This window comes from Numenius arquata, chromosome 19, assembly GCF_964106895.1.
Source record: "Numenius arquata chromosome 19, bNumArq3.hap1.1, whole genome shotgun sequence".
In the NCBI taxonomy this organism is placed as follows: domain Eukaryota; kingdom Metazoa; phylum Chordata; class Aves; order Charadriiformes; family Scolopacidae; genus Numenius; species Numenius arquata.
In genome coordinates, this window is record NC_133594.1 from 1,044,694 (window position 1) to 1,062,223 (window position 17,530).

The 17,530-nt window shown below is 61.7% G+C and overlaps 2 protein-coding genes across 2 annotated transcripts; both read left to right on the forward strand.

The window, feature by feature from the left end:
* The first annotated feature begins 318 nt into the window (after nucleotides 1–318).
* LOC141473773 (T-cell activation Rho GTPase-activating protein-like) lies at nucleotides 319–4,222 on the forward strand. Its single transcript, XM_074161381.1, has 9 exons — nucleotides 319–350; nucleotides 441–560; nucleotides 2,336–2,450; nucleotides 2,647–2,808; nucleotides 2,893–3,002; nucleotides 3,173–3,368; nucleotides 3,603–3,720; nucleotides 4,014–4,075; nucleotides 4,208–4,222. Exons 1-9 carry the CDS (start codon nucleotides 319–321, stop codon nucleotides 4,220–4,222), a joined length of 930 nt encoding a protein of 309 aa, XP_074017482.1.
* Nucleotides 4,223–8,932: 4,710 nt separating this feature from the next.
* On the forward strand, nucleotides 8,933–12,821 carry LOC141473774 (T-cell activation Rho GTPase-activating protein-like). The gene is made up of 9 exons (XM_074161382.1): nucleotides 8,933–8,964; nucleotides 9,055–9,174; nucleotides 10,938–11,052; nucleotides 11,249–11,410; nucleotides 11,495–11,604; nucleotides 11,775–11,970; nucleotides 12,205–12,322; nucleotides 12,613–12,674; nucleotides 12,807–12,821. The coding sequence occupies exons 1-9, from the start codon at nucleotides 8,933–8,935 to the stop codon at nucleotides 12,819–12,821; spliced, it is 930 nt and encodes a 309-aa protein (XP_074017483.1).
* The last annotated feature ends 4,709 nt before the right edge of the window (nucleotides 12,822–17,530 follow it).

Genomic DNA, 17,530 nt, shown 5'->3' on the forward strand with positions numbered 1-17,530 from the left:
TGCCTGAAGAGTGGAAGGCAGGCGCTGTGTCCTGCTCGGGGCTCCCCAGTGCAAGGCAGAGGTGGCCATACCGGAGAGAACCCCCAGGGCAGGCCCCCCCGGGGCCCCTCCCACTTTCCGTTGGGCTGGGACCGTTGGTCCTGTGGAGCCAACGGCCACCAGCGCCAGCAGGACGGAGCTGTGCTGGCACGGAGCAGCACTGGGAGGAGGCAGGGTCTGGTGGAGCAGCGCGGCACCGGCACCCCGCTCCCCATCCTCGCTGTGGGCGGCCGCGCCGTCTCTTTGGTGCACGGCCAGGGTCCTCCTGTCCCGGGCGGGATGGGCCAGGCCAACTGCTGCTGTGGCTCCAGGTGGGCTCCCCCTGCAAGTCGGGGAGAGGCGGGCACGGCCGGGCCCCGCGCCAGCGGCCTTTCTCATGCCCGCCGCTCTCTGCTGCGCAGGGAGGCTCTCGCCGAGGCCGAGGCGGTGCTGAGCGCGGACGTGCGGCTGAGCCGGGGCCGCAAGAGGAGCGAGAGGCGCCTTCTCCTCCTCCAGGAGGAACTGGTCATCGCCAAGTTGCTGTAAGACCCTGCCAGCCCAGCTGCCTTGCCTTCCCTCTCCTTTCCCCCAGCCCTGGCCCCGGCACCTCGGTGCTGGATGCCCCAGGCTCCCTGCCAAGGGCAGGTGGGGGACAGGGCTCTGCCCGCGGGAACCCCGAGGAGGCCACCTCCAGCTCACGTCCTGCCTCTCCCCTGGGCAGACATGGCACCACCCTGCGCCCACAGCTCCGCCTGGCCCTGGACCAGCTGTGGGTGCTGAGCGGCGGGAAGGAGGCGGCGGCGGAGGAGCAGGAGGAGGATGAAGGCGGCAGCCATGGGGACGGCACCGCCCTCATCTTGGCCTGGCCCACCGGCTCCTGCGTGGCCAGTTTCGGGTGAGCGGTGGTGCCACGTCCCGTGGGCGGGCAGGAGAGGTTCCCCAGCATGCCCACGCCGTGCTGGGAATGGAACGGCCTCTGCCCTGCCTGCAGAGCCTGGCCAGGGAGCGGGCAGCACGCCGGCGGGGAGGGATGGGGCGTTTCGGGGTCCTGCACCCCCAGCTCAGCCTTTGGGGAGCCCAGAGCAAAGAGAAACGCTCTTCCTCCTCTCTTTCTGCAGGGACCGGGCACTCAAGGAGCTGTGGGTGGGCACCCTGCTGGGGTAAGCCGGGGGGATGCGCAGCCGGCCGGGGGAACACAGCTCCCAGCTGGGGAGAGGTGCCCGGCGCCTGCGGGCAGAGCTGCCTGACAGGAGAGCAGAGGCGGGCTGGGGCTCAGCCAGCTCTCTCCCTCTCCCTGCCCGGCGCACAGCACACCCGAAGGAGCCAAGAGAGCCCGAGTGACCCGCCTGCCATCGCTCAAGCTGCTGGAGAAGGAGCTGAGCCGCCGCCGTGCCGTGAGTGTCTCTCTGGGCAGGGCTCTGTCCCCGAGCAGCGCTCCTGCAGCCCAGCAGCAGAGGCATCGCTGCTCACCTTCTTCCACCCCTTCTCTCTTGCCCAGTGGAGGACGTTGAGCGCCAGGAGCCTGGAGAGGCTGTTGGAGGGCCAGGCAGAGGTGAGCGTGGCTGCCTTTCAGCCGCCCTGGGCTGTGCCGGGCTGCCAGGGACGTGCGGCGAGTGGGGTGAGCTTGTGCGGGAAGGAGGGAGGGTCCCGCGGTGCCACTCGGGGAGCGGAGAGGGTTGGGGAGCCCCCAGGAACGGCGCCGTGTCCTGGCTGTCGGCGCTGGGAGGTGACCAGCCACCTGGGGCAGGGGGTCCCAGCTCTGCCACGCTGGGGCTGCTGGTGCCGGGTGGCAGCTGGCCGGTGGCCCTTTCTGCTGCGGGGCCGCTCTCTAAGCGCAGCCCGGTTCTTGCAGGCTGATCCCAAGCAAGGGCCTCCCACGGTGGCGTCTGGCGAGGGACGGGCACTTTGCCGCTCAGCGGGTGAGTTGTGGAAAGAAAGGCAAGCTCCTGGCAGCGGCGGAGCCGTGCTGACTTGTCCCTTGAGTGTCGCCATGCAGGTTGGGCAGCCCAAGGGAGGAGGTCAGCTGGAGGAGCAAGGAGCCCCGCTGGGCAGCGGCCGCTGGACGTGGTTGTGCGGGGACAGGCAGCCTCTGCTGCTGCCCACAGCTTGGAGGAGGGCAGGGCGAGGGCTGGGCCAGGCTGTCCCGCTGGCACGCCGGCTCTGCGGAGCAGGGCAGGCTGCGGGAGCGCTGGCCCGGCGCTCTCCCTTGAGGGGCTCTTGCTCTCTTTTCCTTTGCAGCAGGAGGGAGCGGCAGCAGCAGGAGCAGGAGCAGGATTTGGAGGTGGGGGCTGCCCTGGCCCTTTGCTCTGCGGCGCAGCCCGGCTGCTGCCCAGGCGCCAGGGCAGGCGGGCTCCGGCTGCAGCAGGAGGCTCTTTGGCCAGCCCCTGGCAGCCCTCTGCGGGGAGGACGCCACGCTGCCCCAGCCCATCCAGGTAAGGCGGCCCGGAGAGGGGTCCCCAGCCCTCCCGCTGCTCCTGCGGAGGGGCGGTGGGCGAGCCCAGGAGCTGCGGGCTCGGGGCATTGGGCTCTGCAGCCAAGACAAGGAGGCAGGTGTGGGGCAGTGCTGTGGCCACGGCTGTGGCAAGGCAGCTCCTCAGCCCCGCCACTCTCCTCCTGCATCTCCTGCAGGAGCTGCTGGCTGTGCTGCAGCGGGAAGGGCCGGCCACGGAGGGCATATTCCGCAGAGCTGCCAGCGGGACATCGCTTCGGCAGCTGCGGGAGGCCCTGGACCGCGGCGCAGAGGTGGAGCTGGGAAGCCAGCCTGCGCTGCTGCTGGCCGTCCTCTTGAAGGTGAGCGCTTGGGAGCTGAAGCTGGAGGAGCTCCTGGCTGGCCTGGAGTCTCCAAAGGCTCAGCTGGAGCCCTTGGCCGGGCAGGACTTCCTCCGCAGCATCCCCGACAAGCTCCTGGGGAGCCACCTCTACGAGGAGTGGACGGCAGCCCTGGAGAAGAGCAGCAGGGAGGAGAAGGTGGAAGAGCTGAAGGCGTAAGTGTGGGCAGCAGCCTGCCTGTTGAGCAGGAGCCCTGAGCGCTGGCTGAGAGCCCCGGGCAAGCTGCGCAACACGGCCGCTGGCTCCCGCCTGCCGTGGGCAAGCCTGGGGAGGGAGGGCTGTGGGCAACGTCCGCTTTAGGAAGGCGGTCTTCCCCTTCCCGCAGGGTGGCCCACAAGTTGCCTGCAGCCAATCTGGTCCTGCTGAAGCGGCTGCTGTGCCTCCTGCGGCACATCGGGCACAACGCAGCCACCAGCAGGATGAGCTGCAGCAACTTGGCCATCTGCGTTGGGCCCAACCTGCTGAGCCCACCCGAGGAGGACCTGCTCCCGCTGGAGGCCATGCTGGAGGTGATGCAGAAGGTAGGCTGTAGCCACCAGCCGCCTGCAGCCTTCCCGGCCCAGGCGAGCCGGGCTGCTCTTCCCGAGCTCCCTGGCTGCCTCCTCTCTGGAGCAAGTGCTGCTGGGGGGGCTGCCGGCAAGAGCAGCCCCACAGCCACAGCCGCCCCCTCAGCAGAGGGCAGGCTGCGGAGGGGAAGAGCCTGCTTGGCCCCTTCTCGGGCAGCAGGCTTGAGAGCCGGGCTTTGATGTGGGCAGGTGAAGGTGCTGGTGGAGTTCCTGCTGGAGAACGCCGGGGAAATCTTTGGCGAGGAGACGGCCGGCCTTTCCCCTCCAGCAGCCGAGGAGTCACCAGCCCCCGCGGAGAGATGCAGAGGTAAGAGGAGGGACTGAGGCTGGCTGTTCACGGGCTGGGGATGCCAGAGACCTCCGCATCCTTTCTGGCGGGGCTGGGCACCAAGTGGGGTCCTCTCAGCCCCTCTCAGCCTGTCTCCTGGCCTCTGCTTGGTCTCTGGGAGCTCTGCAAGAGGAGCCGAAGGCTGCAGACGGGGCTCGGGGGGCTGAAAACTCCACTGGGGCAGGGCTTCGGGTGGCTTTTGCTTGAGCGGCTTTTTCCTTCCAAGAAGCCACTGTGCTGCACGTGCTCTTTCTTCCTCACTCTGCCTTTAGAAGAGCCAAACGTCCCCGACGAAGCTGGGGGAGATGCGGTGGTGCAGTCTGGAACGGCAGAGGTAGGTCAGGGCCCCAGCACGGGGAGAGCGCGTCTGGTGGAGGAGGGGAGTTGCTGATGAGGCCAAGGCGCTGCTGTGCCTCTGCCTGGCAGGAGAGCTGGTATGTGTCTGGGGTGTTCCCCCACTCCCCAGGATGATCCCTGGTGAGGGGAACTCCAAAGGTTGTTCCTCCGAAGCACCAGGCACTTGCTTAATCCCCCACAACGTGTATAAAACGCCCACAAAAAGGCAGAGGGGAGCAGCTGTCACCTTCGGAGTGGTCTGGGTCAGGTCCTCTTTCACAAGAGCTTCCTCAAGTCTCTTTTTGGAGGGGTGGGGGCAGTGTGAGCAATGTGGCTGAGCCAAAGCAGCCAAAGGGATCTCCTCTGGAGAGCTAAGGCAGCCATTTGGCAAACAGTCGCCCACCACTCCAGGCCCTCTCTTGCCACCGGCCAACCCCAACATCTCTCTTGTAGGCACCTCCGGCTTCGCCTCCAACCACCCCCGAGAGCGCGGCAGGATCCCCGGGGAGCCCAGAGGAAGTGGGGAGGCTTGCCGAAGGAAGAAGGTAAAACGAGCTGCCTTTTGCTTAAAATCGGAACTGATGGGGTGGGATTGCAGCTTCCCCGAACTAATGGCCCTGTGGGATGGAAAGGTTTGCAGGCTCCACCCAGGACACGGAAAAGAGAAGACAACGGAAGAGGAAACGGACCTGGGAAGAGGAGACTGAAAGCCCCGTGGCAACAAAGAAGAGGAGGAAGAGAGGAAAAGCCTCTGCGGATGGAGCCAGGAGAAGATGCCGGTAGGTGCAGAAGGTCGGCAAGGCCAGGTGTGTACCAGGCTCTGCTGCCCACCTTTCCCAACTGGGAACACTGCTCTTAGTGGGTCCCGCTGGCTGTCAGGGGGCGGCGAGGGATGGTGCTGGGCAGGGTTTGGGAAGAACTCCACGGCAGCTCCCCAGGGGCTCCCGATGGAGCCCTGCTGCGTGGCACAGGGGCACTGAGCATCTCTGCACACGCACGGGCCTCCAAGGGCATTGCCCGTGGGGACAAGGCGCCAGAGCCATGCCGGGGCCAAGGCCAGCGGCAGCTCTCTCTTCTGGGCCTTGAAGAAGGCCTCGTCAACGCTGTTCCCCAAAGAGAGGGGAACCAAACCCTGCCTCTTCCTGCCTCTCTGGGTTTAGCAGGGCTTTCGCACTCTGTCGTTGCAGGCGCTGATGGCTTTTCTCCGGCTGAGGCGCTGTGACTCCTGGGACTGCCCCAGTCGATGTCCAGATGTCCGCAATAAAATGAGCTGTTCTCCCTTCCGACTGAGTCTGTGTCCTGCTTTGAGCGACAGTTCTCTCTCCCCTGATGGCGGCGATCCGGAGAACTCCTTGCCCTGCTGCTGGACCCCTGAGCCCTTCCCTTCCTCCCGAAGCCGCAGCGCTCCCGGTGTCCCACCTTGGCTTTCCCTGCTGGGAGTGCACGGCTTCCTGCTGAGAGCAAGGGCTGAGCGTAATCCTTGTCCATTTGATATCGGCATCGGGATCAACACTGGTTCTTCAAGTGTTTTTTATGTAAATTATTTCTTATTATTTATTAAATCTGTTTCTTTGTCAACCCTCAGGTTTCCTTGTTTTTTTCCTGATGTGGGGAGGGGTGGGAAGGGGTGCAGGTGGGGAAGGGTCATCGGGTCATAGAACATTTGTCTAAATGACAGTAAATTGGGGGACCTGTGGCAATGGTCTGCTCCAACATCTGCTCCAGCAGGCTCCCCTAGAGCAGGTTGCCCAGGACCGTGTCCTCTTGAGGTCTGGGTGTCTCCTAGGAGCCGCACCATGCGGTCAGAGCCAGGGAAAGGCGTAGGCAGGGCACAGGGGCCAGGAAGGGCTAAAGGTCCTTGTGCAGCCACTGTCACTTGTGCCTTGGTGTCTCCTGCAGCCAGCCAGCCTCCTCACACACTGGCTGGGGGACAGTTTCCAAAGCTCCCCCAAAATCATGGCAATGGTAGAGATAGCCTTCCACGCTGGGCACCATAAATGGGTCAGCTCACCCAAAAAGCTTTGGAAGTGGCTCCAAGAGCAGCCACTGGTGCATCCCGGAGGGATAGAGGGGAGGCCTGTAGTGTGATGGAGGAGGAAGGAGGAGCCCTCTCCCCCTGGCCAGGGAAGGATTTTGCTCACAGGCTGTTGTGGGTGAAGCCTGGCCGGCAGCTCAGCAGCACCCAGCCGCTCCCTCACTCCTCCTGGGGGGGGATCCACGGGGAGAATCGGAAGGGAAAAAACCCATGGGATCAGTCAGAGGCAGCTGTATTGACAGAAATGGTAAGCAAAAGAAAAGCCAGAAACCAGAAGGAGAGTGGAAAAGAAAGCCCAAGGCAAACAAGGGCTGCACCTGTGGGGAGGGGCGGGCAGGTCAGGTGACCCAAACTGACCAATGGGCTGTTCCCTCCCATCTGCCAGCGGGAGAAAAGCTGGGGCATCAATGGGGGAGTGTTTTCTTGAATGGCTTCTGTTTCCCTGGCTGTTTCTCAAGGGCTGGCCTTCTTCACTGGCACTCTTTCTTCAATGCCTGACGGTGACCTCTCCCTGGGAGCTTGAGACGGTTTTGTATGTTTGTCTATCTATTTCATTAGTTCCTTCTTATTTTATTATGAAGATTTCATTCAAGCAGTTTAGTGTTTTCACTCCTCTGCTTCTTGCTCTCTCCACGTTCAGCCCACGTTTGCCGCTGTTTCATGCCCAGTTGGAAACTTGTACTGTGAGGAGCAGCCGGTCACACAGAGCATGGGATTCAGTCTCTTTCCTTGACGTGGCATCCTGAGGGCATGCCAAGGGAGGATCTTGGTGTTGATAATGGAGCAGGGTAGAAAAAAACCAAAAGATGATCCATCTGCCTCCTGCCACCTCTGCAATGAGAAGGAGAATGGGCTGAAGTGTCCCTGCCTTGCTCACTGCCAGTGGACAACCTGTCTCAGTTTGCCTCGGCTGAGTGAAATGTAACCCAAAAATCCAATGTTGTGGCTCTCGGTTGAAGGAGCTCTAGACAGCAAAGGTGGATGCTGGAGCTACAGCTTACAGTCGACTGTTCCACGTGGAACAGGAAATCCAGCAGTATCTCATTGATGTAAATTGATGCTTTCACCTGGAGAGGGGCCAAGCGTACCTGGAATGGACGGCCGCAGGGGTGGAAACACAGCCCTACTCTTTGCCATGGAGTGATCCAGGCTGCCCTGGAGAAGGGTGGAGCCCCAGAACACCTGCAATACATTGATGACATCCTTGTGTGGGGTAATACAGCACAAGAAATGGCTTTCAAGAAAGTTAAGAAAATAACCAAGAGTCTTCTGAAAGTGGGCCTTTCCATGACAAGAGGTGAGGTTAAGGGACCTGCACGAGACGCCCAGTTTTGGGGCATTAAGTGGCAAGATGATCATGGCCGGATCCCAAAGGATGTGATGAACCAAAGAACAGCTATGTCCCCACCTACTACCACAAAGGAAACACAAGCCTTTTTAGGAGTTCTGTGTTTCTGGAGAATTCATATCCCGGGTTATAGTCAGATTGTGAAACCTCTCTCTGAGGTGACTCGATAGCAAAATGATTTTTATGTGGGGTCCTGAGCAACGACAGGTCTTTTATTAAAAACCACCCTGAAAGCAGTGGGGGCTGGAACCTTTAAAATGTGGGAAAGCATTTAGCAGAGGGTACCTGGTTTGTTAACACCGGGGGATGCATCAGTCGACCTGGTCCTGCTCAGTCAGGCCTTTTACGTACTGTAGAAGGGGATAAAGTCCCTGTGGTGCATGAAAGGAATATGCCGGGGAAAAGCGTTTGCGATTCTCCTGCCTCGGGCAAAGGCAAAGCCATTCGTGGGCCTGTTTTTGCTCAAGGACCTGGTTGTACTTGGTGGGTGATGCTGGAGAATGGAGAAGTTCAAGGTATAGCTCAAGGCAATTGAAAGCTGGGTGAGAATGCTCAGTCCTGAGTCTGCTATAAGAGATGAGGCTGAGCAATCGTGAACTAAACGGACTTAAGGAACTAACAGGGGGCTACTGGAGAGAGTCCAGTGGAGGCTACAAAGATGATTGACGGAACGGAGCACGTCTCTTCTGAGGAAAGGCTCAGAGACCCTGGTCTGTTTAGCCTGGAGAAGAGGGGGCTAAGAGGGGACCTCAGGAAGCATTGGAAGAGGCTGCCCAGGGAAGTGGTGGAGTCGCCGTCCCTGGAGGTATTTAAAAGACGGTTAGCCGTGATGCTGAGGGACGTGGTTTAGTGGTGGACTTGGCAGTGTTAGGTTAACAGTTGGACTCGAGGGGACTAAAGGTCCCTTCCAACCGAAATGATTTTATGATTCTATGACTCCTGGACGCCATAGTCGACGTGCACAAGAACACGAGCTGTTCTCTGTTCCGAGTGAGTCTGTGTGCTGGTTCAATATCTAAAGGGTGGGTGTCAAGAGGATGAGAGGAGACTCTTTTCGGTGGTGCCCAGCGATGCCCAAGTCCCTGCTGGGGTGCACCCTGAAGAGCCGAGGGAGCTGGCCGATGGGCTGGTGAGGCCACTCCAAGAGGGAGATGTGCCTGAAGAGTGGAAGGCAGGCGCTGTGTCCTGCTCGGGGCTCCCCAGTGCAAGGCAGAGGTGGCCATACCGGAGAGAACCCCCAGGGCAGGCCCCCCCGGGGCCCCTCCCACTTTCCGTTGGGCTGGGACCGTTGGTCCTGTGGAGCCAACGGCCACCAGCGCCAGCAGGACGGAGCTGTGCTGGCACGGAGAAGCACTGGGAGGAGGCAGGGTCTGGTGGAGCAGCGCTGCCCCGGCACCCCGCTCCCCATCCTCGCTGTGGGCGGCCGCGCCGTCTCTTTGGTGCACGGCCAGGGTCCTCCTGTCCCGGGCGGGATGGGCCAGGCCAACTGCTGCTGTGGCTCCAGGTGGGCTCCCCCTGCAAGTCGGGGAGAGGCGGGCACGGCCGGGCCCCGCGCCAGCGGCCTTTCTCATGCCCGCCGCTCTCTGCTGCGCAGGGAGGCTCTCGCCGAGGCCGAGGCGGTGCTGAGCGCGGACGTGCGGCTGAGCCGGGGCCGCAAGAGGAGCGAGAGGCGCCTTCTCCTCCTCCAGGAGGAACTGGTCATCGCCAAGTTGCTGTAAGACCCTGCCAGCCCAGCTGCCTTGCCTTCCCTCTCCTTTCCCCCAGCCCTGGCCCCGGCACCTCGGTGCTGGATGCCCCAGGCTCCCTGCCAAGGGCAGGTGGGGGACAGGGCTCTGCCCGCGGGAACCCCGAGGAGGCCACCTCCAGCTCACGTCCTGCCTCTCCCCTGGGCAGACATGGCACCACCCTGCGCCCACAGCTCCGCCTGGCCCTGGACCAGCTGTGGGTGCTGAGCGGCGGGAAGGAGGCGGCGGCGGAGGAGCAGGAGGAGGATGAAGGCGGCAGCCATGGGGACGGCACCGCCCTCATCTTGGCCTGGCCCACCGGCTCCTGCGTGGCCAGTTTCGGGTGAGCGGTGGTGCCACGTCCCGTGGGCGGGCAGGAGAGGTTCCCCAGCATGCCCACGCCGTGCTGGGAATGGAACGGCCTCTGCCCTGCCTGCAGAGCCTGGCCAGGGAGCGGGCAGCACGCCGGCGGGGAGGGATGGGGCGTTTCGGGGTCCTGCACCCCCAGCTCAGCCTTTGGGGAGCCCAGAGCAAAGAGAAACGCTCTTCCTCCTCTCTTTCTGCAGGGACCGGGCACTCAAGGAGCTGTGGGTGGGCACCCTGCTGGGGTAAGCCGGGGGGATGCGCAGCCGGCCGGGGGAACACAGCTCCCAGCTGGGGAGAGGTGCCCGGCGCCTGCGGGCAGAGCTGCCTGACAGGAGAGCAGAGGCGGGCTGGGGCTCAGCCAGCTCTCTCCCTCTCCCTGCCCGGCGCACAGCACACCCGAAGGAGCCAAGAGAGCCCGAGTGACCCGCCTGCCATCGCTCAAGCTGCTGGAGAAGGAGCTGAGCCGCCGCCGTGCCGTGAGTGTCTCTCTGGGCAGGGCTCTGTCCCCGAGCAGCGCTCCTGCAGCCCAGCAGCAGAGGCATCGCTGCTCACCTTCTTCCACCCCTTCTCTCTTGCCCAGTGGAGGACGTTGAGCGCCAGGAGCCTGGAGAGGCTGTTGGAGGGCCAGGCAGAGGTGAGCGTGGCTGCCTTTCAGCCGCCCTGGGCTGTGCCGGGCTGCCAGGGACGTGCGGCGAGTGGGGTGAGCTTGTGCGGGAAGGAGGGAGGGTCCCGCGGTGCCACTCGGGGAGCGGAGAGGGTTGGGGAGCCCCCAGGAACGGCGCCGTGTCCTGGCTGTCGGCGCTGGGAGGTGACCAGCCACCTGGGGCAGGGGGTCCCAGCTCTGCCACGCTGGGGCTGCTGGTGCCGGGTGGCAGCGGGCCGGTGGCCCTTTCTGCTGCGGGGCCGCTCTCTAAGCGCAGCCCGGTTCTTGCAGGCTGATCCCAAGCAAGGGCCTCCCACGGTGGCGTCTGGCGAGGGACGGGCACTTTGCCGCTCAGCGGGTGAGTTGTGGAAAGAAAGGCAAGCTCCTGGCAGCGGCGGAGCCGTGCTGACTTGTCCCTTGAGTGTCGCCATGCAGGTTGGGCAGCCCAAGGGAGGAGGTCAGCTGGAGGAGCAAGGAGCCCCGCTGGGCAGCGGCCGCTGGACGTGGTTGTGCGGGGACAGGCAGCCTCTGCTGCTGCCCACAGCTTGGAGGAGGGCAGGGCGAGGGCTGGGCCAGGCTGTCCCGCTGGCACGCCGGCTCTGCGGAGCAGGGCAGGCTGCGGGAGCGCTGGCCCGGCGCTCTCCCTTGAGGGGCTCTTGCTCTCTTTTCCTTTGCAGCAGGAGGGAGCGGCAGGAGCAGGATTTGGAGGTGGGGGCTGCCCTGGCCCTTTGCTCTGCGGCGCAGCCCGGCTGCTGCCCAGGCGCCAGGGCAGGCGGGCTCCGGCTGCAGCAGGAGGCTCTTTGGCCAGCCCCTGGCAGCCCTCTGCGGGGAGGACGCCACGCTGCCCCAGCCCATCCAGGTAAGGCGGCCCGGAGAGGGGTCCCCAGCCCTCCCGCTGCTCCTGCGGAGGGGCGGTGGGCGAGCCCAGGAGCTGCGGGCTCGGGGCATTGGGCTCTGCAGCCAAGACAAGGAGGCAGGTGTGGGGCAGTGCTGTGGCCACGGCTGTGGCAAGGCAGCTCCTCAGCCCCGCCACTCTCCTCCGGCCTCTCCTGCAGGAGCTGCTGGCTGTGCTGCAGCGGGAAGGGCCGGCCACGGAGGGCATATTCCGCAGAGCTGCCAGCGGGACATCGCTTCGGCAGCTGCGGGAGGCCCTGGACCGCGGCGCAGAGGTGGAGCTGGGAAGCCAGCCTGCGCTGCTGCTGGCCGTCCTCTTGAAGGTGAGCGCTTGGGAGCTGCAGCTGGAGGAGCTCCTGGCTGGCCTGGAGTCTCCAAAGGCTCAGCTGGAGCCCTTGGCCGGGCAGGACTTCCTCCGCAGCATCCCCGACAAGCTCCTGGGGAGCCACCTCTACGAGGAGTGGACGGCAGCCCTGGAGAAGAGCAGCAGGGAGGAGAAGGTGGAAGAGCTGAAGGCGTAAGTGTGGGCAGCAGCCTGCCTGTTGAGCAGGAGCCCTGAGCGCTGGCTGAGAGCCCCGGGCAAGCTGCGCAACACGGCCGCTGGCTCCCGCCTGCCGTGGGCAAGCCTGGGGAGGGAGGGCTGTGGGCAACGTCCGCTTTAGGAAGGCGGTCTTCCCCTTCCCGCAGGGTGGCCCACAAGTTGCCTGCAGCCAATCTGGTCCTGCTGAAGCGGCTGCTGTGCCTCCTGCGGCACATCGGGCACAACGCAGCCACCAGCAGGATGAGCTGCAGCAACTTGGCCATCTGCGTTGGGCCCAACCTGCTGAGCCCACCGGAGGAGGACCTGCTCCCGCTGGAGGCCATGCTGGAGGTGACGCAGAAGGTAGGCTGTAGCCACCAGCCGCCTGCAGCCTTCCCGGCCCAGGCGAGCCGGGCTGCTCTTCCCGAGCTCCCTGGCTGCCTCCTCTCTGGAGCAAGTGCTGCTGGGGGGGCTGCCGGCAAGAGCAGCCCCACAGCCACAGCCGCCCCCTCAGCAGAGGGCAGGCTGCGGAGGGGAAGAGCCTGCTTGGCCCCTTCTCGGGCAGCAGGCTTGAGAGCCGGGCTTTGATGTGGGCAGGTGAAGGTGCTGGTGGAGTTCCTGCTGGAGAACGCCAGGGAAATCTTTGGCGAGGAGACGGCCGGCCTTTCCCCTCCAGCAGCCGAGGAGTCACCAGCCCCCGCGGAGAGATGCAGAGGTAAGAGGAGGGACTGAGGCTGTTCACGGGCTGGGGATGCCAGAGACCTCCGCATCCTTTCTGGCGGGGCTGGGCACCAAGTGGGGTCCTCTCAGCCCCTCTCAGCCTGTCTCCTGGCCTCTGCTTGGTCTCTGGGAGCTCTGCAAGAGGAGCCGAAGGCTGCAGACGGGGCTCGGGGGGGCTGAAAACTCCACTGGGGCAGGGCTTCGGGTGGCTTTTGCTTGAGCGGCTTTTTCCTTCCAAGAAGCCACTGTGCTGCACGTGCTCTTTCTTCCTCACTCTGCCTTTAGAAGAGCCAAACGTCCCCGATGAAGCTGGGGGAGATGCGGTGGTGCAGTCTGGAACGGCAGAGGTAGGTCAGGGCCCCAGCACGGGGAGAGCGCGTCTGGTGGAGGAGGGGAGTTGCTGATGAGGCCAAGGCGCTGCTGTGCCTCTGCCTGGCAGGAGAGCTGGTATGTGTCTGGGGTGTTCCCCCACTCCCCAGGATGATCCCTGGTGAGGGGAACTCCAAAGGTTGTTCCTCCGAAGCACCAGGCACTTGCTTAATCCCCCACAACGTGTATAAAACGCCCACAAAAAGGCAGAGGGGAGCAGCTGTCACCTTCAGAGAGGGTTTGGTCACATCCTGCTTTGCCAGAGCTTCCTCAAGACTTTTTTGGAGGGGTGGGGGCAGTGTGAGCAATGTGGCTGAGCCAAAGCAGCCAAAGGGATCTCCTCTGGAGAGCTAAGGCAGCCATTTGGCAAACAGTCACCCACCACTCCAGGCCCTCTCTTGCCACCGGCCAACCCCAACATCTCTCTTGTAGGCACCTCCGGCTTCGCCTCACACCACCCCCGAGAGCGCGGCAGGATCCCCGGGGAGCCCAGAGGAAGTGGGGAGGCTTGCCGAAGGAAGAAGGTAAAACGAGCTGCCTTTTGCTTAAAATCGGAACTGATGGGGTGGGATTGCAGCTTCCCCGAACTAATGGCCCTGTGGGATGGAAAGGTTTGCAGGCTCCACCCAGGACACGGAAAAGAGAAGACACCGGAAGAGGAAACGGACCTGGGAAGAGGAGACTGAAAGCCCCGTGGCAACAAAGAAGAGGAGGAAGAGAGGAAAAGCCTCTGCGGATGGAGCCAGGAGAAGATGCCGGTAGGTGCAGAAGGTCGGCAAGGCCAGGTGTGTACCAGGCTCTGCTGCCCACCTTTCCCAACTGGGAACACTGCTCTTAGTGGGTCCCGCTGGCTGTCAGGGGGCGGCGAGGGATGGTGCTGGGCAGGGTTTGGGAAGAACTCCACGGCAGCTCCCCAGGGGCTCCCGATGGAGCCCTGCTGCGTGGCACAGGGGCACTGAGCATCTCTGCACACGCACGGGCCTCCAAGGGCATTGCCCGTGGGGACAAGGCGCCAGAGCCATGCCGGGGCCAAGGCCAGCGGCAGCTCTCTCTTCTGGGCCTTGAAGAAGGCCTCGTCAACGCTGTTCCCCAAAGAGAGGGGAACCAAACCCTGCCTCTTCCTGCCTCTCTGGGTTTAGCAGGGCTTTCGCACTCTGTCGTTGCAGGCGCTGATGGCTTTTCTCCGGCTGAGGCGCTGTGACTCCTGGGACTGCCCCAGTCGATGTCCAGATGTCCGCAATAAAATGAGCTGTTCTCCCTTCCGACTGAGTCTGTGTCCTGCTTTGAGCGACAGTTCTCTCTCCCCTGATGGCGGCGATCCGGAGAACTCCTTGCCCTGCTGCTGGACCCCTGAGCCCTTCCCTTCCTCCCGAAGCCGCAGCGCTCCCGGTGTCCCACCTTGGCTTTCCCTGCTGGGAGTGCACGGCTTCCTGCTGAGAGCAAGGGCTGAGCGTAATCCTTGTCCATTTGATATCGGCATCGGGATCAACACTGGTTCTTCAAGTGTTTTTTATGTAAATTATTTCTTATTATTTATTAAATCTGTTTCTTTGTCAACCCTCAGGTTTCCTTGTTTTTTTCCTGATGTGGGGAGGGGTGGGAAGGGGTGCAGGTGGGGAAGGGTCATCGGGTCATAGAACATTTGTCTAAATGACAGTAAATTGGGGGACCTGTGGCAATGGTCTGCTCCAACATCTGCTCCAGCAGGCTCCCCTAGAGCAGGTTGCCCAGGACCCTGTCCTCTTGAGGTCTGGGTGTCTCCTAGGAGCCGCACCATGCGGTCAGAGCCAGGGAAAGGCGTAGGCAGGGCACAGGGGCCAGGAAGGGCTAAAGGTCCTTGTGCAGCCACTGTCACTTGTGCCTTGGTGTCTCCTGCAGCCAGCCAGCCTCCTCACACACTGGCTGGGGGACAGTTTCCAAAGCTCCCCCAAAATCATGGCAATGGTAGAGATAGCCTTCCACGCTGGGCACCATAAATGGGTCAGCTCACCCAAAAAGCTTTGGAAGTGGCTCCAAGAGCAGCCACTGGTGCATCCCGGAGGGATAGAGGGGAGGCCTGTAGTGTGATGGAGGAGGAAGGAGGAGCCCTCTCCCCCTGGCCAGGGAAGGATTTTGCTCACAGGCTGTTGTGGGTGAAGCCTGGCCGGCAGCTCAGCAGCACCCAGCCGCTCCCTCACTCCTCCTGGGGGGGGATCCACGGGGAGAATCGGAAGGGAAAAAACCCATGGGATCAGTCAGAGGCAGCTGTATTGACAGAAATGGTAAGCAAAAGAAAAGCCAGAAACCAGAAGGAGAGTGGAAAAGAAAGCCCAAGGCAAACAAGGGCTGCACCTGTGGGGAGGGGCGGGCAGGTCAGGTGACCCAAACTGACCAATGGGCTGTTCCCTCCCATCTGCCAGCGGGAGAAAAGCTGGGGCATCAATGGGGGAGTGTTTTCTTGAATGGCTTCTGTTTCCCTGGCTGTTTCTCAAGGGCTGGCCTTCTTCACTGGCACTCTTTCTTCAATGCCTGACGGTGACCTCTCCCTGGGAGCTTGAGACGGTTTTGTATGTTTGTCTATCTATTTCATTAGTTCCTTCTTATTTTATTATGAAGATTTCATTCAAGCAGTTTAGTGTTTTCACTCCTCTGCTTCTTGCTCTCTCCACGTTCAGCCCACGTTTGCCGCTGTTTCATGCCCAGTTGGAAACTTGTACTGTGAGGAGCAGCCGGTCACACAGAGCATGGGATTCAGTCTCTTTCCTTGACTTGGCATCCTGAGGGCATGCCAAGGGAGGATCTTGGTGTTGATAATGGAGCAGGGTAGAAAAAAACCAAAAGATGATCCATCTGCCTCCTGCCACCTCTGCAATGAGAAGGAGAATGGGCTGAAGTGTCCCTGCCTTGCTCACTGCCAGTGGACAACCTGTCTCAGTTTGCCTCGGCTGAGTGAAATGTAACCCAAAAATCCAATGTTGTGGCTCTCGGTTGAAGGAGCTCTAGACAGCAAAGGTGGATGCTGGAGCTACAGCTTACAGTCGACTGTTCCACGTGGAACAGGAAATCCAGCAGTATCTCATTGATGTAAATTGATGCTTTCACCTGGAGAGGGGCCAAGCGTACCTGGAATGGACGGCCGCAGGGGTGGAAACACAGCCCTACTCTTTGCCATGGAGTGATCCAGGCTGCCCTGGAGAAGGGTGGAGCCCCAGAACACCTGCAATACATTGATGACATCCTTGTGTGGGGTAATACAGCACAAGAAATGGCTTTCAAGAAAGTTAAGAAAATAACCAAGAGTCTTCTGAAAGTGGGCCTTTCCATGACAAGAGGTGAGGTTAAGGGACCTGCACGAGACGCCCAGTTTTGGGGCATTAAGTGGCAAGATGATCATGGCCGGATCCCAAAGGATGTGATGAACCAAAGAACAGCTATGTCCCCACCTACTACCACAAAGGAAACACAAGCCTTTTTAGGGGTTCTGTGTTTCTGGAGAATTCATATCCCGGGTTATAGTCAGATTGTGAAACCTCTCTCTGAGGTGACTCGATAGCAAAATGATTTTTATGTGGGGTCCTGAGCAACGACAGGTCTTTTATTAAAAACCACCCTGAAAGCAGTGGGGGCTGGAACCTTTAAAATGTGGGAAAGCATTTAGCAGAGGGTACCTGGTTTGTTAACACCGGGGGATGCATCAGTCGACCTGGTCCTGCTCAGTCAGGCCTTTTACGTACTGTAGAAGGGGATAAAGTCCCTGTGGTGCATGAAAGGAATATGCCGGGGAAAAGCGTTTGCGATTCTCCTGCCTCGGGCAAAGGCAAAGCCATTCGTGGGCCTGTTTTTGCTCAAGGACCTGGTTGTACTTGGTGGGTGATGCTGGAGAATGGAGAAGTTCAAGGTATAGCTCAAGGCAATTGAAAGCTGGGTGAGAATGCTCAGTCCTGAGTCTGCTATAAGAGATGAGGCTGAGCAATCGTGAACTAAACGGACTTAAGGAACTAACAGGGGGCTACTGGAGAGAGTCCAGTGGAGGCTACAAAGATGATTGACGGAACGGAGCACGTCTCTTCTGAGGAAAGGCTCAGAGACCCTGGTCTGTTTAGCCTGGAGAAGAGGGGGCTAAGAGGGGACCTCAGGAAGCATTGGAAGAGGCTGCCCAGGGAAGTGGTGGAGTCGCCGTCCCTGGAGGTATTTAAAAGACGGTTAGCCGTGATGCTGAGGGACGTGGTTTAGTGGTGGACTTGGCAGTGTTAGGTTAACAGTTGGACTCGAGGGGACTAAAGGTCCCTTCCAACCGAAATGATTTTATGATTCTATGACTCCTGGACGCCATAGTCGACGTGCACAAGAACACGAGCTGTTCTCTGTTCCGAGTGAGTCTGTGTGCTGGTTCAATATCTAAAGGGTGGGTGTCAAGAGGATGAGAGGAGACTCTTTTCGGTGGTGCCCAGCGATGCCCAAGTCCCTGCTGGGGTGCACCCTGAAGAGCCGAGGGAGCTGGCCGATGGGCTGGTGAGGCCACTCCAAGAGGGAGATGTGCCTGAAGAGTGGAAGGCAGGCGCTGTGTCCTGCTCGGGGCTCCCCAGTGCAAGGCAGAGGTGGCCATACCGGAGAGAACCCCCAGGGCAGGCCCCCCCGGGGCCCCTCCCACTTTCCGTTGGGCTGGGACCGTTGGTCCTGTGGAGCCAACGGCCACCAGCGCCAGCAGGACGGAGCTGTGCTGGCACGGAGCAGCACTGGGAGGAGGCAGGGTCTGGTGGAGCAGCGCTGCCCCGGCACCCCGCTCCCCATCCTCGCTGTGGGCGGCCGCGCCGTCTCTTTGGTGCACGGCCAGGGTCCTCCTGTCCCGGGCGGG